Source organism: Entelurus aequoreus, linkage group LG11 (genome assembly GCF_033978785.1).
Source record: "Entelurus aequoreus isolate RoL-2023_Sb linkage group LG11, RoL_Eaeq_v1.1, whole genome shotgun sequence".
NCBI classification, from domain to species: domain Eukaryota; kingdom Metazoa; phylum Chordata; class Actinopteri; order Syngnathiformes; family Syngnathidae; genus Entelurus; species Entelurus aequoreus.
In genome coordinates, this window is record NC_084741.1 from 34,638,017 (window position 1) to 34,659,249 (window position 21,233).

General features: G+C 40.6%; 1 protein-coding gene across 2 annotated transcripts in view; it reads left to right on the top strand.

Annotated features, from left to right (window-relative positions):
- Window positions 1–9,210: 9,210 nt before the first annotated feature.
- Window positions 9,211–21,233, top strand: part of limd1a (LIM domains containing 1a) — a 69,747-nt gene continuing 57,724 nt past the window's right edge. The window contains exon 1 of one of the 2 annotated variants that reach the window (XM_062063070.1): window positions 9,211–10,682. In XM_062063070.1, coding sequence (XP_061919054.1) covers window positions 9,683–10,682 — 1,000 coding nt within the window. In that variant the 5' untranslated portion in view covers window positions 9,211–9,682. The remainder of the gene's footprint in view (window positions 10,683–21,233) is intronic. The other variant, XM_062063071.1, reaches the window with a different exon arrangement.

Sequence of the window (21,233 nt, forward strand, 5' to 3'; positions counted from 1 at the left end):
TGCGTGTGCCTCGCAATAGGAAGGTCCTGGGTTCGATCCTCAGGATCGGGGGTCTTTCTGTGTGGAGTTTGCATGTTCTCCCCGTCACTGCGTGGGTCCTCTGGCTTTCTCCCACCTCTGCAGACATGCACCTGGGGATAGGATGATTGGCAACACTAAATGGTCCCTAGTGTGTGAATGTGAGTGGGAATGTTGTCTGTATATCTGTGTTGGCCCTGCGATGAAGTGGCAACTTGTCCAGGGTGTACCCCGCCTACCGCCCGAATGCAGCTGAGATAGGCTCCAGCACCCCCCGCGACCCCGAAAAGGACAAGCGGTAGAAAATGGATGGATGGATAACTTCTTGTTCTCACTGGTTACTGGGGTTCAATTCCCACCTTCTACCTTCCTAGTCACGTCCGTTGTGTCCTTGGGCAAGACACTTCACCCTTTGCCTCTGATGGCTGCTGGTTAGCTTCTTGCATGGCAGCTCCCGCCATCAGTGTGTGAATGTGTGTGTGAATGGGTGAATGTGGAAATACCGTCAAAGCGCTTTGAGTACCTTGAAGGTAGAAAAGCGCTATACAAGTATAACCCATTTATCATTTATTTATTTAGCACTGTCCTTCACACTTTCTCTCATTTTTGTGGTTGGACAAACAAAGTCATGTCCTTCTCTAACTGTAAGCTAATGCTAGCGAGTAAGACCAGGTGTTTTGGTATGATCTCATAGGGGCTGACTGTGAAAGTTGCTACCCAAACTATTGCCGGTGATGTTTGGAACTCAAATGTTTTGCTTGCAACTGTTTTCGTTTGCCCCACTTTTTGTAGGATTCACTTTTCAACAAAGTTTTCAACAAGTTTACTGACTCAGTTATAGTACGGGCAAACATTGTGCAGAATCGGGTGCCCAAAGAATCCAACATTTTTTAATTGATGGGGTTGAAAGAAAGTTGTGACAGCACTTTGATAAAGAAGGTGAGAAACACATCACTCACTGTCTTATCCAACAAGAGTCTTCGATTAATCTAAAAAATTATGTTAAATGTTCATGGATCCATTTAAATCCTCATTTATAGGTTTTTCACATTGTTTTCGGCATGTGAAACTATACTTCAGTTATTCTCTGTATAATGTGTTTTGTGTTCATATTTTTGAGTTGAGTAATTGGATTTACATGATATCTTTGTGGGGGGGAAATGTATTTAGTTTTCAGTGGGATTATTTGGAACCAAATTGCAGGTACCACTGTTATTTCATGTGAAAATAAAATAGTCATTTAAAGATATGTTTGACCCCGCTGAAAAAAATGTTCACTCGAAGTTATATAATTTTATATTATACAGTATTATTATATAATATTATGTATGTATGTATGTATGTGTGTGTGTGTGTATATATATATATATATATATATATATATATATATATATATATATATATATATATATATATATATATATATATATATAGTATACATGTGTATACAGTATATATATATATATATATATATATATATACATATATATATATATATATATATATATAGTATACATGTGTATACAGTGTATATATATATATATATATATATATATATAATGTGGTGTACAGTACAGGCCAAAAGTTTACATATACTATACCTACTCAGTGGCCTAGTGGTTAGAGTGTCTGCCCTGAGATCGGTAGGTTGTGAGTTCAAACCCCGGCCGAGTCATACCAAAGACTATAAAAATGTGACCCATTACCTCCCTGCTTGGCACTCAGCATCAAGGGTTGGAATTGGGGGTTAAATCACCAAAAATGATTCCCGGGCGTGGCCACCGCTGCTGCCCACTGCTCCCCTCACCTCCCAGGGGGTGATCAAGGGTGATGGGTCAAATGCAGAGAATAATTTCGCCACACCTAATGCGTGTGTGTGTGACAATTATTGGTACTTTAACTTTTAACTTATTGTAGATTGTCACTGAAGGCAACAAAACTATGACACCTGTGAAGTGAAAACCATTTCAGGGGACTACCTCTTGAAGCTCATTGAGAGAATGCCAAGAGTGTGCAAAACAGTAATCAGAGCAAAGGGTGGCTATTTTGAAGAAACTAGAATATAAAATAATTTTCAGTTATTACACCTTTTTATGATAAATACATAACTTCTATATTTTTGTTCGGATGGTATAAAATACATCTTGTCTTGGCTAATAACTCTGCTTTTATATCCACGTCCTTCCTTGTTGACGTTAGTTTGTAGCTGGAAGGTGAAGTTGCACAGTGCTGCTTGCTTCCCCTCCATAAAAACATAAACCTTGTTTTAATTCAAGCTCATGCATATCATAATATCAGCTGGAATATTCCAAGGTATGACACCAACATGGTTTAGTTTGCGGACAAAGAGTCCACCAGGGGTTCTGGGGCATGGAATGTATGACATCACTCGACCAAAACAGACTTAATAGAGTTAATAGCCCAACTCCGCCACATGTCAACCCCGCCCATGCATCATTATGTACAGCAATGCTGGTAAATGATGCAGACACAATTACACAATATCTACACAATCTCACAAGTGCAACCCACTTTATATCGTCTTAGGGGACAATACAACAGAAATGAAACATTGTGTTTCCCTCAATGAACCACAGCTCCTTGGTGCTGAGGAGCACTCATGCACCCTTAGACCTCGACATCACTACCACCATGTTCGAAGACACATTTATCTCAGTATTCACTTGTTTAACCAGCTCTTTAGACAATAGGCTGTGTATTTTCAGTGGATATAGTAAATCCACTGATAGCTGTACACTGACTACTCTGAAGCGTATCAAAGTTTTGTTACTTGAGAATTTACTGTTTGTACTGTAGCAACAATTGATGGCAAAATGCAAGTGGTGTCCTGATAGTGTATTTCACGGTGAGTTCACTTTTCTGGTTCTATGGTTATCATCACACTTTTCTCCCACTGGTACACTTCTGTGGTGGCATCACTAAAAAAAGCTAAATATATTTATTTTTTTTACTTTTGTGGCAGAATTTTGCATAAGTATTTGAATTGTATTGTATATTGTACAGTAAAGTTTAACATTTTAATCCAAACACTATACTGTCTGTCTTTAAAGATTTAGTAAACTGATCCAACACTTAAAATCAACATTTGTTAGTAACATTTGTTTGGCATTTGAATGACATAAAAAGTCAGCTTCACAAAACTGCTGTAAAATTATTATACACATTTTTTTTTTTTTTTAAATCTGTTTATGACCAAGACATACATAAAGTATCCCTTATTAGATTTTGGAGATGCAACCCTTTAAAGGTCAGAATATTTGCACAACTCTACTATCCATCCATCCATCTTCAACCGCTTATCCGGAATCGGGTCGCGGGGACAGCAGCTCCAGCAGAGACCCCCAGACTTCCCTCTCCAGAGCAACATTTGCGACTTCCTCCTGGGGAATCCCGAAGCGTTCCCAGGCCAGAGAGGAGATGTAATCCCCCCATCTGGTCCTTGGCCTGCCGCGGGGCCTCCTCCCAGTGGGACGTGCAACGAGGACCTCCCTAGGGAGACGCTCGTGAGGCATCCGCACGAGATGCCCGAACCACCTAAGCTGGCTCCTTTCCAAGCGAAGGAGCAGCGGCTCTACTCCGAGTCTCTCTCGGGTGACTGCACTTCTCACCCTATCTCTAAGGGAGATGCCAGCCACCCTTCTGAGGAAACTCATTTCGGCCGCTTGTATCCGCGATCTTATTCTTTCGGTCATTACCCACACTTCATGACCATAGGTGAGAGTAGGAATGTAGATAGCTCGGTAGACCGAGAGCTTTGCCTTCTGGCTCAGCTCCCGTTTCGTCACAACAGTGCGGCAGAGAGACTGCAATACTGCCCCAGCTGCTCCGATTCTCCGGCTGATTTCCTTCTCCATCTTTCCCTCACTCGTGAACAAGACCCCGAGATACTTAAACTCCTCCACCTGCGACAGAGTCCTGTCCCCTACCCGGACTGTACAAACCATCGGTTTCCTGCTGAGAACCATGGCCTCAGATTTGGAGATGCTGATCCTCATTCCAGCCGCTGAACACTCGGCTGCGAACCGATCCAGTGAGAGCTGAAGGTCACGAACCGAAGGTGCCATCAGGACCACATCATCTGCAAACAGCAGTGACGCAACCTTTAGCCCCCCGAGACGTATACCCTCTCCGCCATGGCCACGACTCCGCCTAGAAATCCTGTCCATGAAAATCACAAACAGGATAGGTGACAGAGCGCAGCCCTGGCGGAGACCAACCCCCACTGGAAACGGATCCGACTTACATCCAAGCACCCGGACACAACTCTCGCTTTGGTTGTACAGAGATTGGATGGCCCTCAGCAGGGTTCCCCTCACTCCGTACTCCCTCAGCACCTCCCACAAGATCTCCCGAGGGACGCGGTCATACGCCTTCTCCAAATCCACAAAACACATGTAGACTGGATAGGCATACTCCCAGGCCCTCTCCAGGATTCCCGCAAGCGTAAAGAGTTGGTCAGTTGTTCCACGACCAGGACGGAATCCACATTGCTCCTCTTGAATCTGAGGTTCCACTATCGGCCGGACCCTCCTTTCCAGTACCTTGGCGTAAACTTTCCCAGGGAGGCTGAGTAGTGTGATACCCCTGTAATTAGCACACACCCTCTGGTCCCCCTTTTTGAAAAGGGGAACCACCACCCCAGTCTGCCACTCCCTCGGCACTGTCCCAGACTTCCACGCAATGTTGAAAAGGCGTATCAACCAAGACAGCCCATCAACACCCAGAGCCTTCAGCATTTCTGGACGGATCTCGTCAACCCCCGGAGCTTTGCCACTGTGGAGTTGTCTAACTACCTCAGTGACTTCACTCCGAGAGATCGACGTCGATCCCCCATCATCCTCAGGCCCTGCTCCTATCAGGGAGGGTGTGTCTGATGTATTTGGGTTCAGGAGTTCCTCAAAGTGCTCTTTCCAACGCCCCACGACTTCCTCACTTGAAGTCAGCAAAGTCCCATCCTTGCCGTACACAGCTTGGATGGTTCCCTGCTTCCCCCTCCTGAGGTGCCGTATGGTCTTCCAGAACAGCTTTGGTGCCGCCCGATAGTCCTTCTCCATGGATTCCCCGAACTGCTCCCACACCCTCTGCTTAGCCTCGTCCACAGCCACGGCCGCTGCCCTTCGGGCCCGTCGGTACCTTGCAACTGCCTCCGGAGTCCCCTGGGATAACATACCCCGGTAGGACTCCTTCTTCAGTCGGACGGCTTCCCTGACCACCACTGTCCACCAGGGTGTTCGAGGGTTACCGCCCCTTGAGGCACCTAAGACCTTCTGGCCACAGCTCGCATCTGCAGCTTTAGCAATAGAGGCTTTGAACATTGCCCATTCCTGTTCAATGTCCCCAACCTCCACAGGGATGGCAGAGAAGTCCCGCCGGAGGTGGGAGTTGAAGTCCTTCCGGACAGAGGACTCCTCCAAACGTTCCCAGTTCACCCGCACTACACGCTTGGGTTTGCCAGGTCTGTCCAGAGGTTTCCCCCGCCATCTAACCCAACTCACCACCAGATGGTGATCAGTTGACAGTTCAGCCCCTCTCTTCACCCGAGTGTCCAAAACATACGGCCTCAGATCAGCTGATACGATTACAAAATCGATCATTGATCTTTGGCCTAGGGTGCTCTGGTACCAGGTACACCTATGAGCATCCTTATGCTTGAACATGGTGTTTGTTATCGCAAGTCCGTGACTAGCACAGAAGTCCAATAACAATCCACCACTCAGGTTCAGATCAGGGAGACCGTTCCTCCCAATCACGCCAGTCCAAGTATCACTGTCATTGCCCACGTGCGCGTTGAAGTCCCCCAGCAAGACTATGGAATCCCCTGCCGGCGCCCCATACAGGACCCCATGCAAGGTATCCAAGAAGGCTGAATACTCTGAACTCCTGTTTGGTGCGTATGCACAAACAACAGTCAGAGTTTTCCCCCCTCCAACCCTAAGGCGAAGGGAGGCGACCCTCTTGTCCACTGGGGTGAACTCCAACGTACAGGCACTCAGCCGGGGACTCGTGAGTATCCCCACACCCGCCTGTGCCCTCACACCCTGAGCAACTCCAGAAGTGAACAAGGTCCATCCCTTGTCCAGGAGTGTGGTTTCAGAGCCCTTGCTATGCGTAGAGGTAAGCCCCACCAGATCCAACCGGTAGCGCTCCACCTCTCGCACCAGCTCAGGCTCCTTCCCCACCAGCGTAGAGACGTTCCACGTCCCGAAAGTCAGCCTCTGCTGCCCTGAATTGGTCCGTCCGGAGCCTCCACTTTCACCGCCATCCACTTGGCAGCGCACCCGACCCCACTGGTTCCGACCGCGGGTGGTGGGCCCACGTGGCAGAGAAGATGGTGTGTCCACGTAGCTTCTTCGGGCTGTGCCCGGCCGGGCTCCGTGGCAAGCCCGGCCACCAGGCGCTCGCTGACGAGCCCTACCTCCGGGCCTAGCTCCGGAGGAGGGCCCCGGGCTTCCTCCGGGCCGGGTAACGCATCCTCTTTTAGGGTAGTTCATGGGGGGTATCGTAACCCTGATGGGGGGGGCATTCGGGTGCTACACCTTGCCCAAGGGTGACCCGGAACTATGTAAGGCAGGGGCGTTCAACTCCCTGAGGCTTAATACAAGCCCACATACCAACTCTACTAGGTTTAAAAAAATAAAAATAAGCTAAAGAAAAACATCACATAAACGCCCTTTTTTCCATCCATCAGTCAAGACACACCTATCCTTTCAGAAGCAAGAGAGCAAGAAAACTGTGCTGCATGCTTGGAATAGGAAAATGTGGCACCATCTGGTGGACAAATATAAAATGAAAGATTGAAAGCCAGTACAGTGGAGTGTTATGTAAATGCATTTTATATTCTGTTTACACATTAGGAAACAATTTTAGACATACAGTATAAAGCATTGTACTTACAGAAAGTGTAGTTGCGTAACATCAAGCATCTTCCTGCTGGAGTATGTTGGGTGAATTGACTTGAGAAACAGCACCCTCTGCTGGTTTCATAGCTGCATCACTTTTTTTCGCTGTAGATAGATTGCGCCATTAAACCACTTCCAAAAGTTACCATCCATCCATCCATTTACTACCGCTTGTCCCTTTCGGTATCGCGGGGCGTGCTGGAGCCTATCTTAGCTGCATTCGGGCAGAAGGCAGGGTACACCCTGGACAAGTCGCCACCTCATCAAAGTTACCATAAGAACACAAAATAATGTTAAAAGTAGAGGAAATTATTTAATTATTATGAAAGGAAGTGATCCACAAATTGAATAATAATTATGCTTATATATTGTCACACAGAAAGTTTTTGGATATGGAGGCCATTTTCGTACATTTCGTGTAAAAAAAAAAAAAGAAAAGTTAGGCCGAAAATGACCCCAGCTTTGGGGTGCCGAATGTTAAAATTCAACTATGCTTCTCTAGCTGATATATTTTGACTATATGTCTCACTTTTCTTACATTTAGCATATTTGAGGTAGACATTAAATGGTAAATCTAAATATACATTTTAAATATTAATTTTAAATGTTAAATATGAATGTAAATAAGTGTTAAACCTAATCTAAATGTTAAAGCTAAGTCTAAATGTTAATGCCAAATCTAAACAATAAATATCAAATCTAAATCTAAATGTTAAATGTTTTATATACATCTATCCATCCATTTTCTACCGCTTGTCCCGTTGGAGGTCGCGGGGGTGCTGGAGCCTATCTCATGTTAACTCTAAATGTTGAATTTAAATATGAATGCTAGATATAAATGTTATATCTAATTTAAATGTTAAAGCTAAATCAAAATATTAATGCAAAATATAAATATTAAATGTTAAAAAATATTGTTTAATATAAATCTCATTGCTAAATATACAGTACATGTTAAATCTAAATGTTGAATTTAAGAACTAAATATCAATGTTGAATTTAAATCTCAATGTTAAATTTTAATTTAAATCTGAATGTTACATGTTTAATCTATATGTTAAATCAAAATTATAAATCTAAGATCAAACTACTCTGAATGGTGTGGAACAGTGGGGTGTTAGCTTATTTTCCAAATACTGTTGCTATATACACTTAAACATTTGTATTTAACATTTAGATGCAAAATTTAGATTTGAAATTCAGATGTAACATTATTCAGATTTACCATTTATATCAATTTATAATAGGGATGTCCGATAATGGCTTTTTGCCGATATCCGATATTGTCCAACTCGTTAATTACCGATACCGATATCAACCGAGACTGATATATACAGTTGTGGAATTAACACATTATTATGCATAATTTGGACAACCAGGTATGGTGAAGATAAGGTCCTTTAAAAAAAAAAAAAATAAGATAAATAAATTAAAAACATGTTCTTGAATAAAAAAGAAAGTAAAACAATATACAAACAGTTACATAGAAACAAGTAATTAATGAAAATGAGTAAAATTAACTGTTAAAGGTTAGTACTATTAGTGGACCAGCAGCACGCACAATCGTGTGTGCTTATGGACTGTATCCCTTGCAGACTGTATTGATATATATTGATATGTAATGAAGGAACCAGAATATTAATAACAGAAAGAAACAACCCTTTTGTGTGAATGAGTGTAAATGGGGGAGGGAGGTTTTTTGGGTTGGTGCACTAATTGTAAGTGTATCTTGTGTTTTTTATGTTGATTTAATAAAAAAATTAAAAATACAAAATAAAAACCGATACCGATAATAAAAAAACCTGATACCGATAATTTCCGATATTAGATTTTAAAGCATTTATCGGCATTTCTAATTTATATATGTCTACTTAAAATGTAGAGAAACGTAATATACTATATAAAAAGTAAGCTAATTATTTAAAATATATTATATATATAATTATAATATAATATATAATTATTAGTTTAAGTTAAAATTGGTTAGAATTCTGTGTATAATGGCCATTTTACCGGACTGTAAATGTTTAAAAAAATTTTTTTTAATCCAACATGGTAAATATGGTTTGAATAAACACTTTAAACGTGTTGTTTTGGAGTAAACATGAAATTGTCACTGGTGATGTGCTCGCTTCAGTTGTGAACACAGTTAGACAGTTTTGACAGAATAGAGGAAAATATATTAATATTGTTGCTATTTTCCTATAACTGACATGCGCCCGCGCAGACACATTGCACATATGCTGCGTTTGCGGTCGCCAGTAAAAAGCAGTACTGCCCCTTTAAAAAGCAATCTGCTCCTGTGTCCAGTCCTAACCGTTCACCGGCAGCCACGTACGGGAGGCGACTAGCTACCGGTATTGCTTCTTTTAGCCAAATATAACCACTTTGTCGCAACTTTACTGCGGTTTCAAGTACTTTGGAGGACTTTGGAGGAGGAGGAGGAGGCTTGGAGTGAGTGCAGCGGGAAGCGCGAGGCGGGAGGCGGGACATGAGTGGACTTCACGGTCCTGGACTTCCAGAAAGAACAAGGATCAAATCTTATCTCCCAGCAGACGGACGGCGGCTTGTTGGCGGCAGACCTCAGTTGGACTCGCCGAAAGAGGAGCAAGCTTGTTGGTTCATTCCCGAAACAAGAGGAATTGGATATAACGAATGAAAAGTTTGAACGTGGACCGCTAGCTGCTGGACTTCAATCGGACTTAAAAAAAAAAAAAAAACTAACTTTTTTTTCCCTCTTCAAAATGGATAAATACGAGGATTTAGGACTGGAGGCAAGTAAGTTCATCGAGGATTTAAACATGTATGAAGCATCCAGGGATGGTTTATTCAGGATGAGGAGGGATGCAGGGAACAACCCTGACTTTGAGGAGACCAGGAAAGTTTTTGCTTCCAAAATGACTAAAATCCACATGCAGAAGCACCAAGAGGAAATGGCTAAAACCAGCCAGGCTCTAAGAATGAACGGGGGTCTAAACAACACGTACTACACCAAAGACAGGCCTCCTATCAATAGCTCCAGGCAGCCTGGGGAAGCTGCTGCAAAGCCGCCTATGTTGTCTGCTCCTTTGCCTTCGCCACCGCCGCTTGAGAGTCAGAGGAACCAGTCTGAACCTCCAGCCTGCAGGCCATATGGCTACGGAAACAATTACGATACCAAGGAGCGCTCGGAGCCACATTCGTACCAGAACAACTCCCCTCCTGCTGTCAGCCCAGGAAACCATTTTCATAGTGCTCCTTGGGCCTCATCCAGAGAAGGTTCCCCATCTTTGTCTGAGGGCAGTGGTGCGTCTTCACACCGGCGCCGGTCTCCATCTCCGACCATGATCAGTCTTCTGCAGAGCCAGGATGTCCCCCTGTCCATTAACAGGAGTCCACCAGACCTGATTCCCTCGCTGCCTCTCAGCGCCTTCACTGGAACCGCCATTCAGTCTTCTACTCACTATGCAGCGCCACCTTCTCCATCTTCAAGAACCAGCCAGAATGGTCCTGTGGTCGCTTGTGAAACACCTCAGACCAAAGTCCAGGTCACATCTGCGGCCATAAACCCCAGTAATGTCTCCAAAAGCTTCAGCCAGAGTCAAGCTCCGAGTCATATTGCCAGCTTTGGGAAGGCTGTTGGTGCTGAAGCATCTTCCTTCAAGCCTGCAGATCAGGGCTTCTCAGCAGCTGAAGCACAACTAGAGGCCCTCACTAAAAATCTGGAGAAGGACATGGATACTCAACACAAGGCTGACTATTTTGGTAAGATCCTAAAGATTTCATATTATGGTATACAGTTAAACACTAAAGGGCAGCTACTGTGCAAAACCAAGCTTTCTTCCCTATTGGTACCTGTTTTTGTGTCTTTGGGATCTGCTTAATTCCAGACAATTTTGAAATCAAACCATGGAGGCATGGCGGAGATATTTTTAAAACAACAATTTCCATACTTCCTCCAAATGAGCCGTTTGGAATTTGCCTAATTATTGACTTTTTTCCCCAAGTGTGATGTCAGTGGATATCTCATATGTGGTTTAAATTTAACCGAAGAGCTTTGCGCGAGTACGTCAATAAGTTCCTTCTTTTTCTCTTTCATCTTCTTGTGGGGCAGACTGGCAGACTGGCTCGTACATACACATGCATCCTCCGCTGTTGCCATTTCTAATACAAAGTAGCGTATAGTCCAGACCTGGGCAAATTAAGGCTTTTCAATCTGGCCCGCCGGACATTCCCAAATGATTTTTTTTAGATATTTAAGATGGAAACTGTAGCTGCTATTATGATGTGCAGTGATGTTTTCAAATGACTGTAAGTCTTGAACTATACAAAGTATTTCAATGGCTGGAAGCTGCACTGATATACTAGTTACTATGGTAATCTAATTAGTTACTATGGTAATCTAAGTCACAGTAGCTCAGACGAGACACCAAGATGTGTGGGTGGGGAGCGTTTCCACAGAGCGTCAGCCTGAAATGCAGGTGTCAGGGACAAACGCGGAAGGAGATTTTTTCAACAAAGTTCTAAAGCTTAGTTGTATATCAGATATATCAGATTGGAGGTGGGGTATTTTTACCCTTCGCGTTCATATTTCGCTGTGTTTGTTGCATTTTTGTTGCGTTTCGCTTGATTGTCAAATATGTCGATGGAGAGGGGTGTGACGTTAATATGTTGTCAATATTCAGTGTTGTATCCTTCATAGTTAATATTGTAAATCCCACATTCTTTTTTACATGTACATTCTGGGTGTCTCATTCAGTAAAAAAATCAAAAATTCCATTCCATTTTTTAAGGCGGTCTGTCATAACGTTTTAGCATTCAGAAATTATTGTGAGGTTTTGTATTAGTGTTCCTAAAAATAGATATACCGGGCCCCAGACACACTGGAGGCAAAATAATTGCCCAGGCCTGGTATAGTCCTAACTTATATTTGTCAGTAGACTCCATATGGAAGCACTAAAAATTACAACATGGTGGACGGGGAGAAGATGCAAAGTGGAAGCATGTAAATAAAACCTGAAGAGACGATCAGAAAGCGGCTTGAAGACATAGTCTATGGCTATGCAACATGTTGACTAAAGAACCACCGGTACATGTTATGTCAACTTTAAATGTAGGAAAACAATCATAATATGACCCCTTTAAGTCTCAGTGTGTTGGCCAAAATCTAGCCTTGATGCCACAATTTTGTCTGTTTAAACATGATTATAGTAATCCCTACGGGGAACACGCCGTAGCTTTATTGCTAATGAGCTGTGTTTTTCCAACAGAGTGTGTCTTCAAGAAAGGCTTTATACACCTTATCCACTTTTTACATATACACTGTAACTCGTCCACACAACATGATATAAGCAAATGTCAAATATACATAATTGGGCAGGAGGACACAAATGTTTGCAACACTAGCATAGCTATTTCAGCTACAGTGCTAACATTTCATAACATCAAAATAATCAAATGTACAGCTCCCATGTCTGTAGCCGAGTAATGGATGCTTGCCAGAACCCTGGGCTTTGTTTTAAGATGTATAGCGAAGTCTTTTTTTGACAACTTGTGAAGTGGTGGGCGTATACACGGGGTGGGCTCCTCTAGCTCATAGAGGTTAAGAAGTGGTGTCATTAATATTAACACCCGTAACTTCAAAAGCGACCAATTGAGTGCCTAATCTCTTAAACGTGGAGCAAACATGTGAAGTTGTGAATCTTACTACTCACGATTCAATTCGATTCCATTCAGTATCGATTCTCTATACAAACAAGTGAGAGAAATGATAGAGGTTTCTCACGTTTGGCGCTCATAATCAGGCTGTAGTGACACTTATTACCGTTAAAACATTATTAAAAAGTATAGCCTCCATTATAAAGGTCACTGAATTTATGTAACTAAATTCAGTTCACAAAATTCAAATGCAAAAAATGTTGTATCATAAATTCAGTGTCGATAAAAGCTGTTGCAATAGACACAAATTAAGTGCCATAGACCAGGGGTGTCCAAAGTGCGGCCCGGGGGCCATTTGCGGCCCACAGCTAATTGTTTACCGGCCCGCCACACATTCTGCAAAAATTGCAAAATTGATAATATTGCAAAAATTAAAAAAACATTTTAAAAAAGTGGAAGGAGGTGAAAAGTTGCAATGTTGACACAAAGCTGCCATGCAGGCTGTTTTTTTTCTTTTGTTTTTGTTTATTTTTCTTTTCTTGCCATTGCTTGAAAAAAAAAAGACTAAAAATCTATGTTATAAGGAATTATTAGTTAAAAAATATCACTTTAAAATGTTTTATGTGGAAAAAATATTGCATATATTATGTGGTTGCCATATAAAAACATCAAAGTTTTATTCGACAAAAGAGCATAAAACAAACAAAATAATAGTTCAAACGTAAAATCGCCAGATATATCTGCAGTTTATCTTGTAATTTAAGTGTTAAAAGTAAAAAAAAACTAATAAAAATGTATCACTTTATGAGTGGGGGACCTTTTGGATCCCGAATATATTTAGTAGGATTTTATTTAACTTTTCACTGTGATTACTCAAAAATATTAAAGAATTAAAATCAATGGTGTCCTGCATTATTGATCTTTTAAGGCTCTTATTACTAAATACTGCATATTTCAGTTTTACTATAAAAAACAAAGTTGTCTTTGACAGAAAACCTTTTCTTTTTTTTACTTTATATCAACCTCAAGTTGATATAGAGATTTACTGTAAGCGTTAAATAAATACAAATTATAATAATTTCACTTATTTTTAACAGTTTAATGACTGAGACCCTTTATAGTCCCCGGGAGCCCTAAAGGTTAAAAAAAATCCATATATTTTGTTAAGGTTTGAAAATGAAAAATATCAAAATGGTCCCAGCATGCTTTAATTTTTCCGTGTACAGCCCTCAGTGGATAAAGTTTGGACACCCCTGCCATAGACCTTTTAAACCAAACATGAAGATGAAGTTACTCACTCAAAACTCCACTTGCTTTTGATGTCTTATTGACTTACACAATTATCAAGCTGAGCATCATGTGCTGCGTTTCATAACTTGTTATTCCTACTGAAACTGAACTGAACTGAACTGAACTACGTGTCCAATGATCTGCTCTTTGCGGAGAAAATAGCTTCAACCCGTCAGACAGACATCAGAGCTAACATATGCCTCTGCGGAATGCAGACGGAATCCTTTTTAATGTGTTGCTGAAAGTATATATTTTTTCATGATTTACATTGCAGAAGCAACATTGATTGTGATAAGAAAAAGGGAAGCTAAGATAAGATTTCCTTGAGGCCTCATCAATAACTTTTTTTTTCTAAGTTTCCCATGTTTAAAACATACCGTATTTTTAGGATTATAAATCGCTCCGGAGTATACGTCGCACCGGCCAAAATGCATAATAAAGAAGGAAAAAAACATATATACGTCTTTTTGGTACCTGTTTTTGTGTATATGGGATCTGCATAAGTCTGAAAAATTTGAAATCAAACATTGCAAATTGCGGAGATATTGATAAAACAATCTCGCCTTCCTACATACTTCCTCCAAACAAGCCGTTTGGAATTTGCTCTGTCCTGTGACTGTTTTCACACCTGTGACGCCAGCAGATTATCCATATATGACATGGGTGTCAAACTCTGGCCCGCGGGCCAAAATTTCACTTGGCCCTTGAGGCAATATCAAATTAACATTAGAGCTGGCCCGCCGATTATATACAGCGGCGGTGCCACGGTACCACCGCATTCACCGCTAATTCTCATACTTGCCAACCCTCCTGGGAGACTCCCGAAAATCATCACATCTGCTTTTCACCCAGTCCAACAAGTGCTGGCCCAGCCACATAATATGTGCGGCTTCTTCAATCACACACACACGTGAATGCAACGCATACTTGATCAACAGTGATACAGGTTACACTGAGGGTGGCCGTACAAACAACTTTAACACTGTTAGAAATATACGCCACACTGTGAACCCACACCAAACAAGAATGACAAACACATTTCGGGAGAACATCCGCACCGTAACACAACATAAACACAACAGAACAAATACCCAGAACACCTTGCAGCCCTAACTCTTCCGGGCTGCAATATACACCCCCTGCCACCAAAGCCCGCCCACCTCAACCGACGCACGGAGGGGTGCAGGGTTTCGTGGTAGCGGGGGTGTATATTGCAGCCCGGAAGAGTTAGGGCTGCATGGGATTCTGGGTATTTGTTCTGTTGTGTTTATGTTGTGTTACGGTGCTGATGTTTTCCCGAAATGTGTTTGTCATTCTTGTTTGGTGTGGATTCACAGTGTGGCGCATATTTCTAACAGTGTTAAAGTTGTTTATATGGCCACCCTCAGTGTAACATGTATCGCTGTTGATTAGGTATGCGTTGTATTCACGTGTGTGTGCGTACAGAAGCCGCACATATCTTGTGACTGGGCCGGCACGTTGTTAGAATGGATGAAAAGCGGACGTGACGACAGGTCGTAGAGGACGTTAAAGGCAGTGCCTTTAAGGCACGCCCCCAAGACTGTGGTCCAGGTTGACTACGAGATATAATGACTGATGAACACCTTCGTTCGATAATGAAGGTTGCCTCAGCTCAAAGCCTGAGCCCCGACATTAATGAACTAGCATCCAAGAAAAGATGGCAGGTATCTGGCTTGGGCACATCAGATTAGATCAGTGTGTTGCAAACTGAGCAGTTTAAAGTCCTGAATGGTTGGTTTATTAATTGTTATTTTATTTTCAAATTTATTAGCCTGTGGAAAAAGTTAATGTTGATATTTACCTCAGAAGGTTGCAAATAGAAAAGAGGCATTCAATTTTTATTTAAATTGTATTTGATATGCCATTGATATTTTTTTATTATTATTATTATTATTTGAAACTCGATTTTGCATGTCACTATAAAGTTATATAAGCCTTGCTTGTTCAATATTCAATGCAAAACTTGTTTGGGTCCCTATTAAAAGGTGAATTTCTTCAACCTTGGCCTGCGGCTTTGTTCAGTTTTAAATTTTGGCCCACTCTGTATTTGAGTTTGACACCCCTGATATATGGTATTAATATACCCAAAGCGCTTTGCGCGAGTCAGCCATTATAGTCTGCGCTATAGTCAGTAAGCTCCTTTTTCGCAATCTTCTTGTTGTGGGGCAGACTGGCTGGTACAAGCACATGCATCCTACACTGTTGCCATTTCTAATGCAAAGTAGCGTATAGTTCTAACTTATATCTGTCAGTAGACTTCATATGGAAGCGCTACAAAACTACAACATGGCTGACGGGGAAAAGACACAGTCGCGGTGGAGGCACGTGAATAAGATCACCCACAAAACAGCACATCCTGAAGAGACAGTCAGAAAGTGGCTTGAAGATGGTCTGTAAAACATAATCCATGCAACATTTTGACCAAAGAACCATCATTATGTTATGTAGACCACAAGGAAGTATTTTAAATGTAAAAAAAATAATACAAGCTCTTTAATTGCTTGGATTTTAATGACGTCACGTCCGGCTCATTGAATATGCGTGGTGGTCAAGTAGCGTCTGTTCTCAATTAGGGCTGTAACAACTAATCGATTAAATCGATTAAAATTGATTATAAAAATAGTTGCCGATTAATTTAGTCATCGATTCGTTGGATCTATGCTATGCGCATGCGCAGAGGCTTTTTTTTAGTTATTATTTTTTTTAAATTATTATTATTATTATTATTTTAATAAACCTTTATTTATAAACTGCAACATGTACAAACAGCTGAGAAACAATAATCAAAATAAGTATGGTGCCAGTATGCTGTTTTTTTTCAATAAAATACTGGAAAGGATAGAAATTTAGTTTGTCTCTTTTATCCGATTATTAATCGAAGTAATAATCGACAGATTAATCGATTATCAAATTAATCGTTAGTTGCAGCCCTATTCTCAATGGGTACTAAGCGCCATTTAGCCTTTCTTGAAGATAAATGACCTATGCTTGCATTTTTTTTCGGCTGTACGGACTATTTAAATCGCAAGTAAGATAAACGTTTCCTCAGAGTTCCTTGAGAGGTAATCAAGAAGGGCTTAAGAGTGGAGGATTTTACGAAAAAAAAAGTGGCACACACTCCAGTACAAGGGTTGAAATATTATCTTGATATTATTTGTATTTGAATTTTTAATAACCAAAACCAGAAAGTCAGAGTCATACTTTGTAAGGAAAGGTACTTCTACATCTCCCCTCTGGTTTATTTTCTACATAAATGTGTCAGAGTACATATGATAACAAGACAAAAATCAAATATGGTGACGATTCAGTAATTGTCATCTTGTTAAATTGATACCGGTATACAGTCACGGGTGTCAGCTGTCGGATGCTAGTTTGATTAAATGGATGCAAAACACAAAGTTGAATCATGAAATGCAACCTTACCCGAGCAAAAACTATGCATATTTATCTGGGAGAGTCTTGATACCAATTTCCTCGACCTAGCCACACACACAAGTGGCTTTTCCGAGTTTTCATTTGTTTTGTCGTGTAGAATGATGTCCGGAGCGCAATAGTTTGATATGTCTGGGAACTCCTCTGACAAATAATCCTTGATATCACTTGACAAATCTTTTCTTGAGAAAGTATAGGTATCTATTCCATTGCATAGTTAGATTTTTTGCTGGTATTTGCATTTTGCAGGAAAATCTAGGGCCCTTGCGTACTCAGAGAGTTTGCGCGCTGCTTGCTGCACAACAGCCATCTTAGCTTGGTTGACCACCACTTTTTTTCACTTCCGAGAAGAAGTCCCGTGTCGGTGTATAAGCAATAGGAAATTAATAGGTAGATCAATAAAAGTTAAAGAACGGATGATATAATAACTGTTGATGTGGCAGCATTGTCACAGTCAGTACACCACACGGAGGAGGCGAATTGGATTGATATATACACTAGCGGTGTCGATATTAAGTGTACCATCAGTATATGAGCAATACTAGAGTGATGAGATCGATATGTTCATTTTTTTCATAATCATTTATTTGTTGTTTTTGTTAACTTTTACAAACTCAGGGAATAATTCCCTGGACATAGCAGGACATTGAGTTCAAACATTTTTGAATTTTGTTTAGTTATTGTGTACTATTGACTTTGTTTGTATGTAGTAAAATATAATAAGTAACTGGTTTAAATATTGTGTTGATATTGTTAAACTGTTGTTAGAACTCACCATAAATACATTTTAAAATGTACAGTTAATACATGTGATCGGTATTGGTATTAGCTGTTCTCACTCATCGATAATTGTTATCAGAATCGGCAGCATTAAACCTTGATTGCAACATCCCTACTTGCTTCTCAGTATGGCACAACTTATCACTAGCATCATACTTGGCACCGTGCTGTGGTACACGCTGTAGTCTTTCTATTGTCAAGAATTTGTTACTTCCATGTGACAACGGGAATGGAATCCAAAGACACGACACTCTTTTTTTCCTCAAACAAAGCTTATTGTCTTTAGGAAAGAATATGACTAAAGTATTGTGCTGCATGTTTTAATGCCCACTGCCAAGTTTAGTGTATATCTAATTGTTGACTGTCGATCACATTAAACAAACAAGGCATTTTGGAGGTGTTTTGGCTCATTGTCAGATAAGAAAACTGCCATGTTTCCTAAAAAGGGAAGTCTATGCGCTCCTTCACAGAGTTTCATGTTTCACTCAATGAACCGCAGCTCCCCAGCGCTGGCAGTGCTCATGCAGCCCTAGGCCATGAGGCTACCACTGTCATGCTTAGCTGTAGGCTAGACAATATTATTTTGTAACTCCTGTGTGTTATCAATAGAGGTGGGGAAAATAATCGATTTTTAGATGCAAGGCAATTCTGACATGGACAATTATAAAATCGATTAGTAAATGTCAATAATCGATAATAGATTAATTTATTGTAAATAAAGTAATGCAGACAGTTCTAAAGTTTGGCTTACTGCAGCAAGCCACCTCACTGAGAGATCCGACAGGCTCCTTTATTATAGTGCACTCATGTTCTAGTTTTGCACACATTTACATTAATTTAACAAATGTGGGAATTAATTTAACTGTTTCTTATTCCAAATGCACTCTTTTTTTCAAGTTGCGAGTGATAACATTTTCTTAGTTAAACAAAATGAAATGCAAAATTGCATCATTATACATAAATTAAAGATGCATTAATAATTGATTTTTAATCGAATCATAGCTCCTGAATCGTAATCGAATCGTGAGGTGCCCAAAGATTCCCACCTCTCAATCAATCAAAATGTAAGTTTTTCAAGGGCCTTTACACACTTACAACGAAATCTCTTGATCTAAACCCACATCCGAGCAAGGGAAATTCAAAAACCCCAGCTGGGGGAAAAAAAGAATCATTGAGAAGGTACCACAGATACAGGGACCCCCCTTCCAGGGTGATCGGTGATCGGTTGATTGTGTATAATTATTAAATTGCTAAATGTTGGAGTCCATCGGGAAGCCTACAGATAGTCATAGGGGGATCTTCTGCACGGCTAAGCCAGGTGAGCTATAGCTGTTTATAGTGTTTATTGTGTTGACTTGCTTGATCAGGATCCAGGTTTTATTTTTGTATTATTGTGTTTATCCTGTCAAGGCAGCTCCTTTTGCTTTTTACAATACAATTTTTAAGCTTGTTGTGACACCTCGCTTGTTGAAAATACAACTATGTCAAAACACCAAGTGTGAGTAACCCAGCATGCAGCATTTATGTTTTGAAAGTTTGACTTTTGTCACACTCGCAGTACAAAGACTGTCCAATCATTTGTATTATTTCTTTACAGGGAAATATTAATAAAATACTGCTGTAAATGTTAGGTGCTCCTGAATTGATTGACTACACTGGGACATATGCGATATGTTGGATTACAGTGCAGTGACATTGGTTGATATTTTACTCTTATCAGCATATGTCATCCTACGGATTTCCTTCAGCTTATGTTGCCCTGACAGAATGTCGTCACTAAACCATATGAGAGAGAAAAAACCCAGAATGAGGTCACTTGAACCATGTAGTGTTAATCCAGCCATATTGAATTTAATCGCTGCTATGCTGTCACCCCATTTAAGTAGCTAACTCAGCCATCTGGCCTACACAGCTCGTGTTGGCTTTGTTAAAATGTGCCGTGCATTTGTTTTGGCCAAAACTGTGCTGGGTTGCATTTAACAATCGATACTCAATGTTAAGGGGATTTATTGTGCATGCATACCCTTTAGTGACAAATATGCTGGCACGACTCATGGCAGGCACGGTTGTCTGTCATCCAGTAAACATTTTGCTCATCTGTTTTCCAGATGATTGTAACTAAGGCCCTTGATGAAAATGAGTTGAAATACGGAAGGGCATGACATCTTGGTGATATCGATGGTATCTTATTAGAAGCCCCTCTACATCGCTGTGATTTCCTGGTGGAATGTCATCGTGGTTGGAACTCCTAGCCCCCCATTGTGCATACGCTGGTGTGCACAGGGGGATGTTTTGGCGTACGTCACTGTCACAACATGGCTCATAAATAGCTGAGCTCTGCCAATACACATGTGGTAGAAAGGGGTTTTACAGGAGTGTACTCTATGACTATCCTTTTTTGGTTTCCACATTGCCATCCATGCACAGTCCTTAGCTCCCCACTAGGCCGTGTCTCATCCGCTGAGTCATGCTGTCATGCGTCATCAGCAAGTTGTGTAGGTCGATCATCTTTTTGGAACTGTTTCCTGCTGCGCCATGTGCAAAAAGAAGCATGCATTCTTGTTAGACTTCATAACGTAATTTACAGTACAGATTAGAGCTGGACAATATGGCTGAAAACCGTAAAAGGAATAAGTGTTTTATATCGGTCGATATTGACAATTATTGATATTTGTACTGACTTATCGAAAATAAGGACTAGGAGAAAAATATATAAAATGTAAACATTTTTATTTACAATGTAACCTTCCTCTGATTATAATCCTCCTAGCTATCAAGGCAGAAATAAAGGAAATGCCAACACAACCATGGAAAACACTCAAACAATGAATGTAAACAAAATTCTAAAATCTCATTGATTTTAAAATTAGAATTTTTTGAAATGATAAAAAATCGATAAAGAATCGCGATTCATTCGAAAATCTATTTTTTTGACACCCCTAATATTTATATATATATTTATAATTTATAAAAAGGGCATAAAACATTTTAACTTTTAAAAAATTTTAAACTCGAGATCAAGGTAGATCTAAAGTTGATCTAGAGATTTAGGCGTTAAAAACAATATATATATATATATATATATATATATATATATATATATATATATATATATATATATATATATATATATAT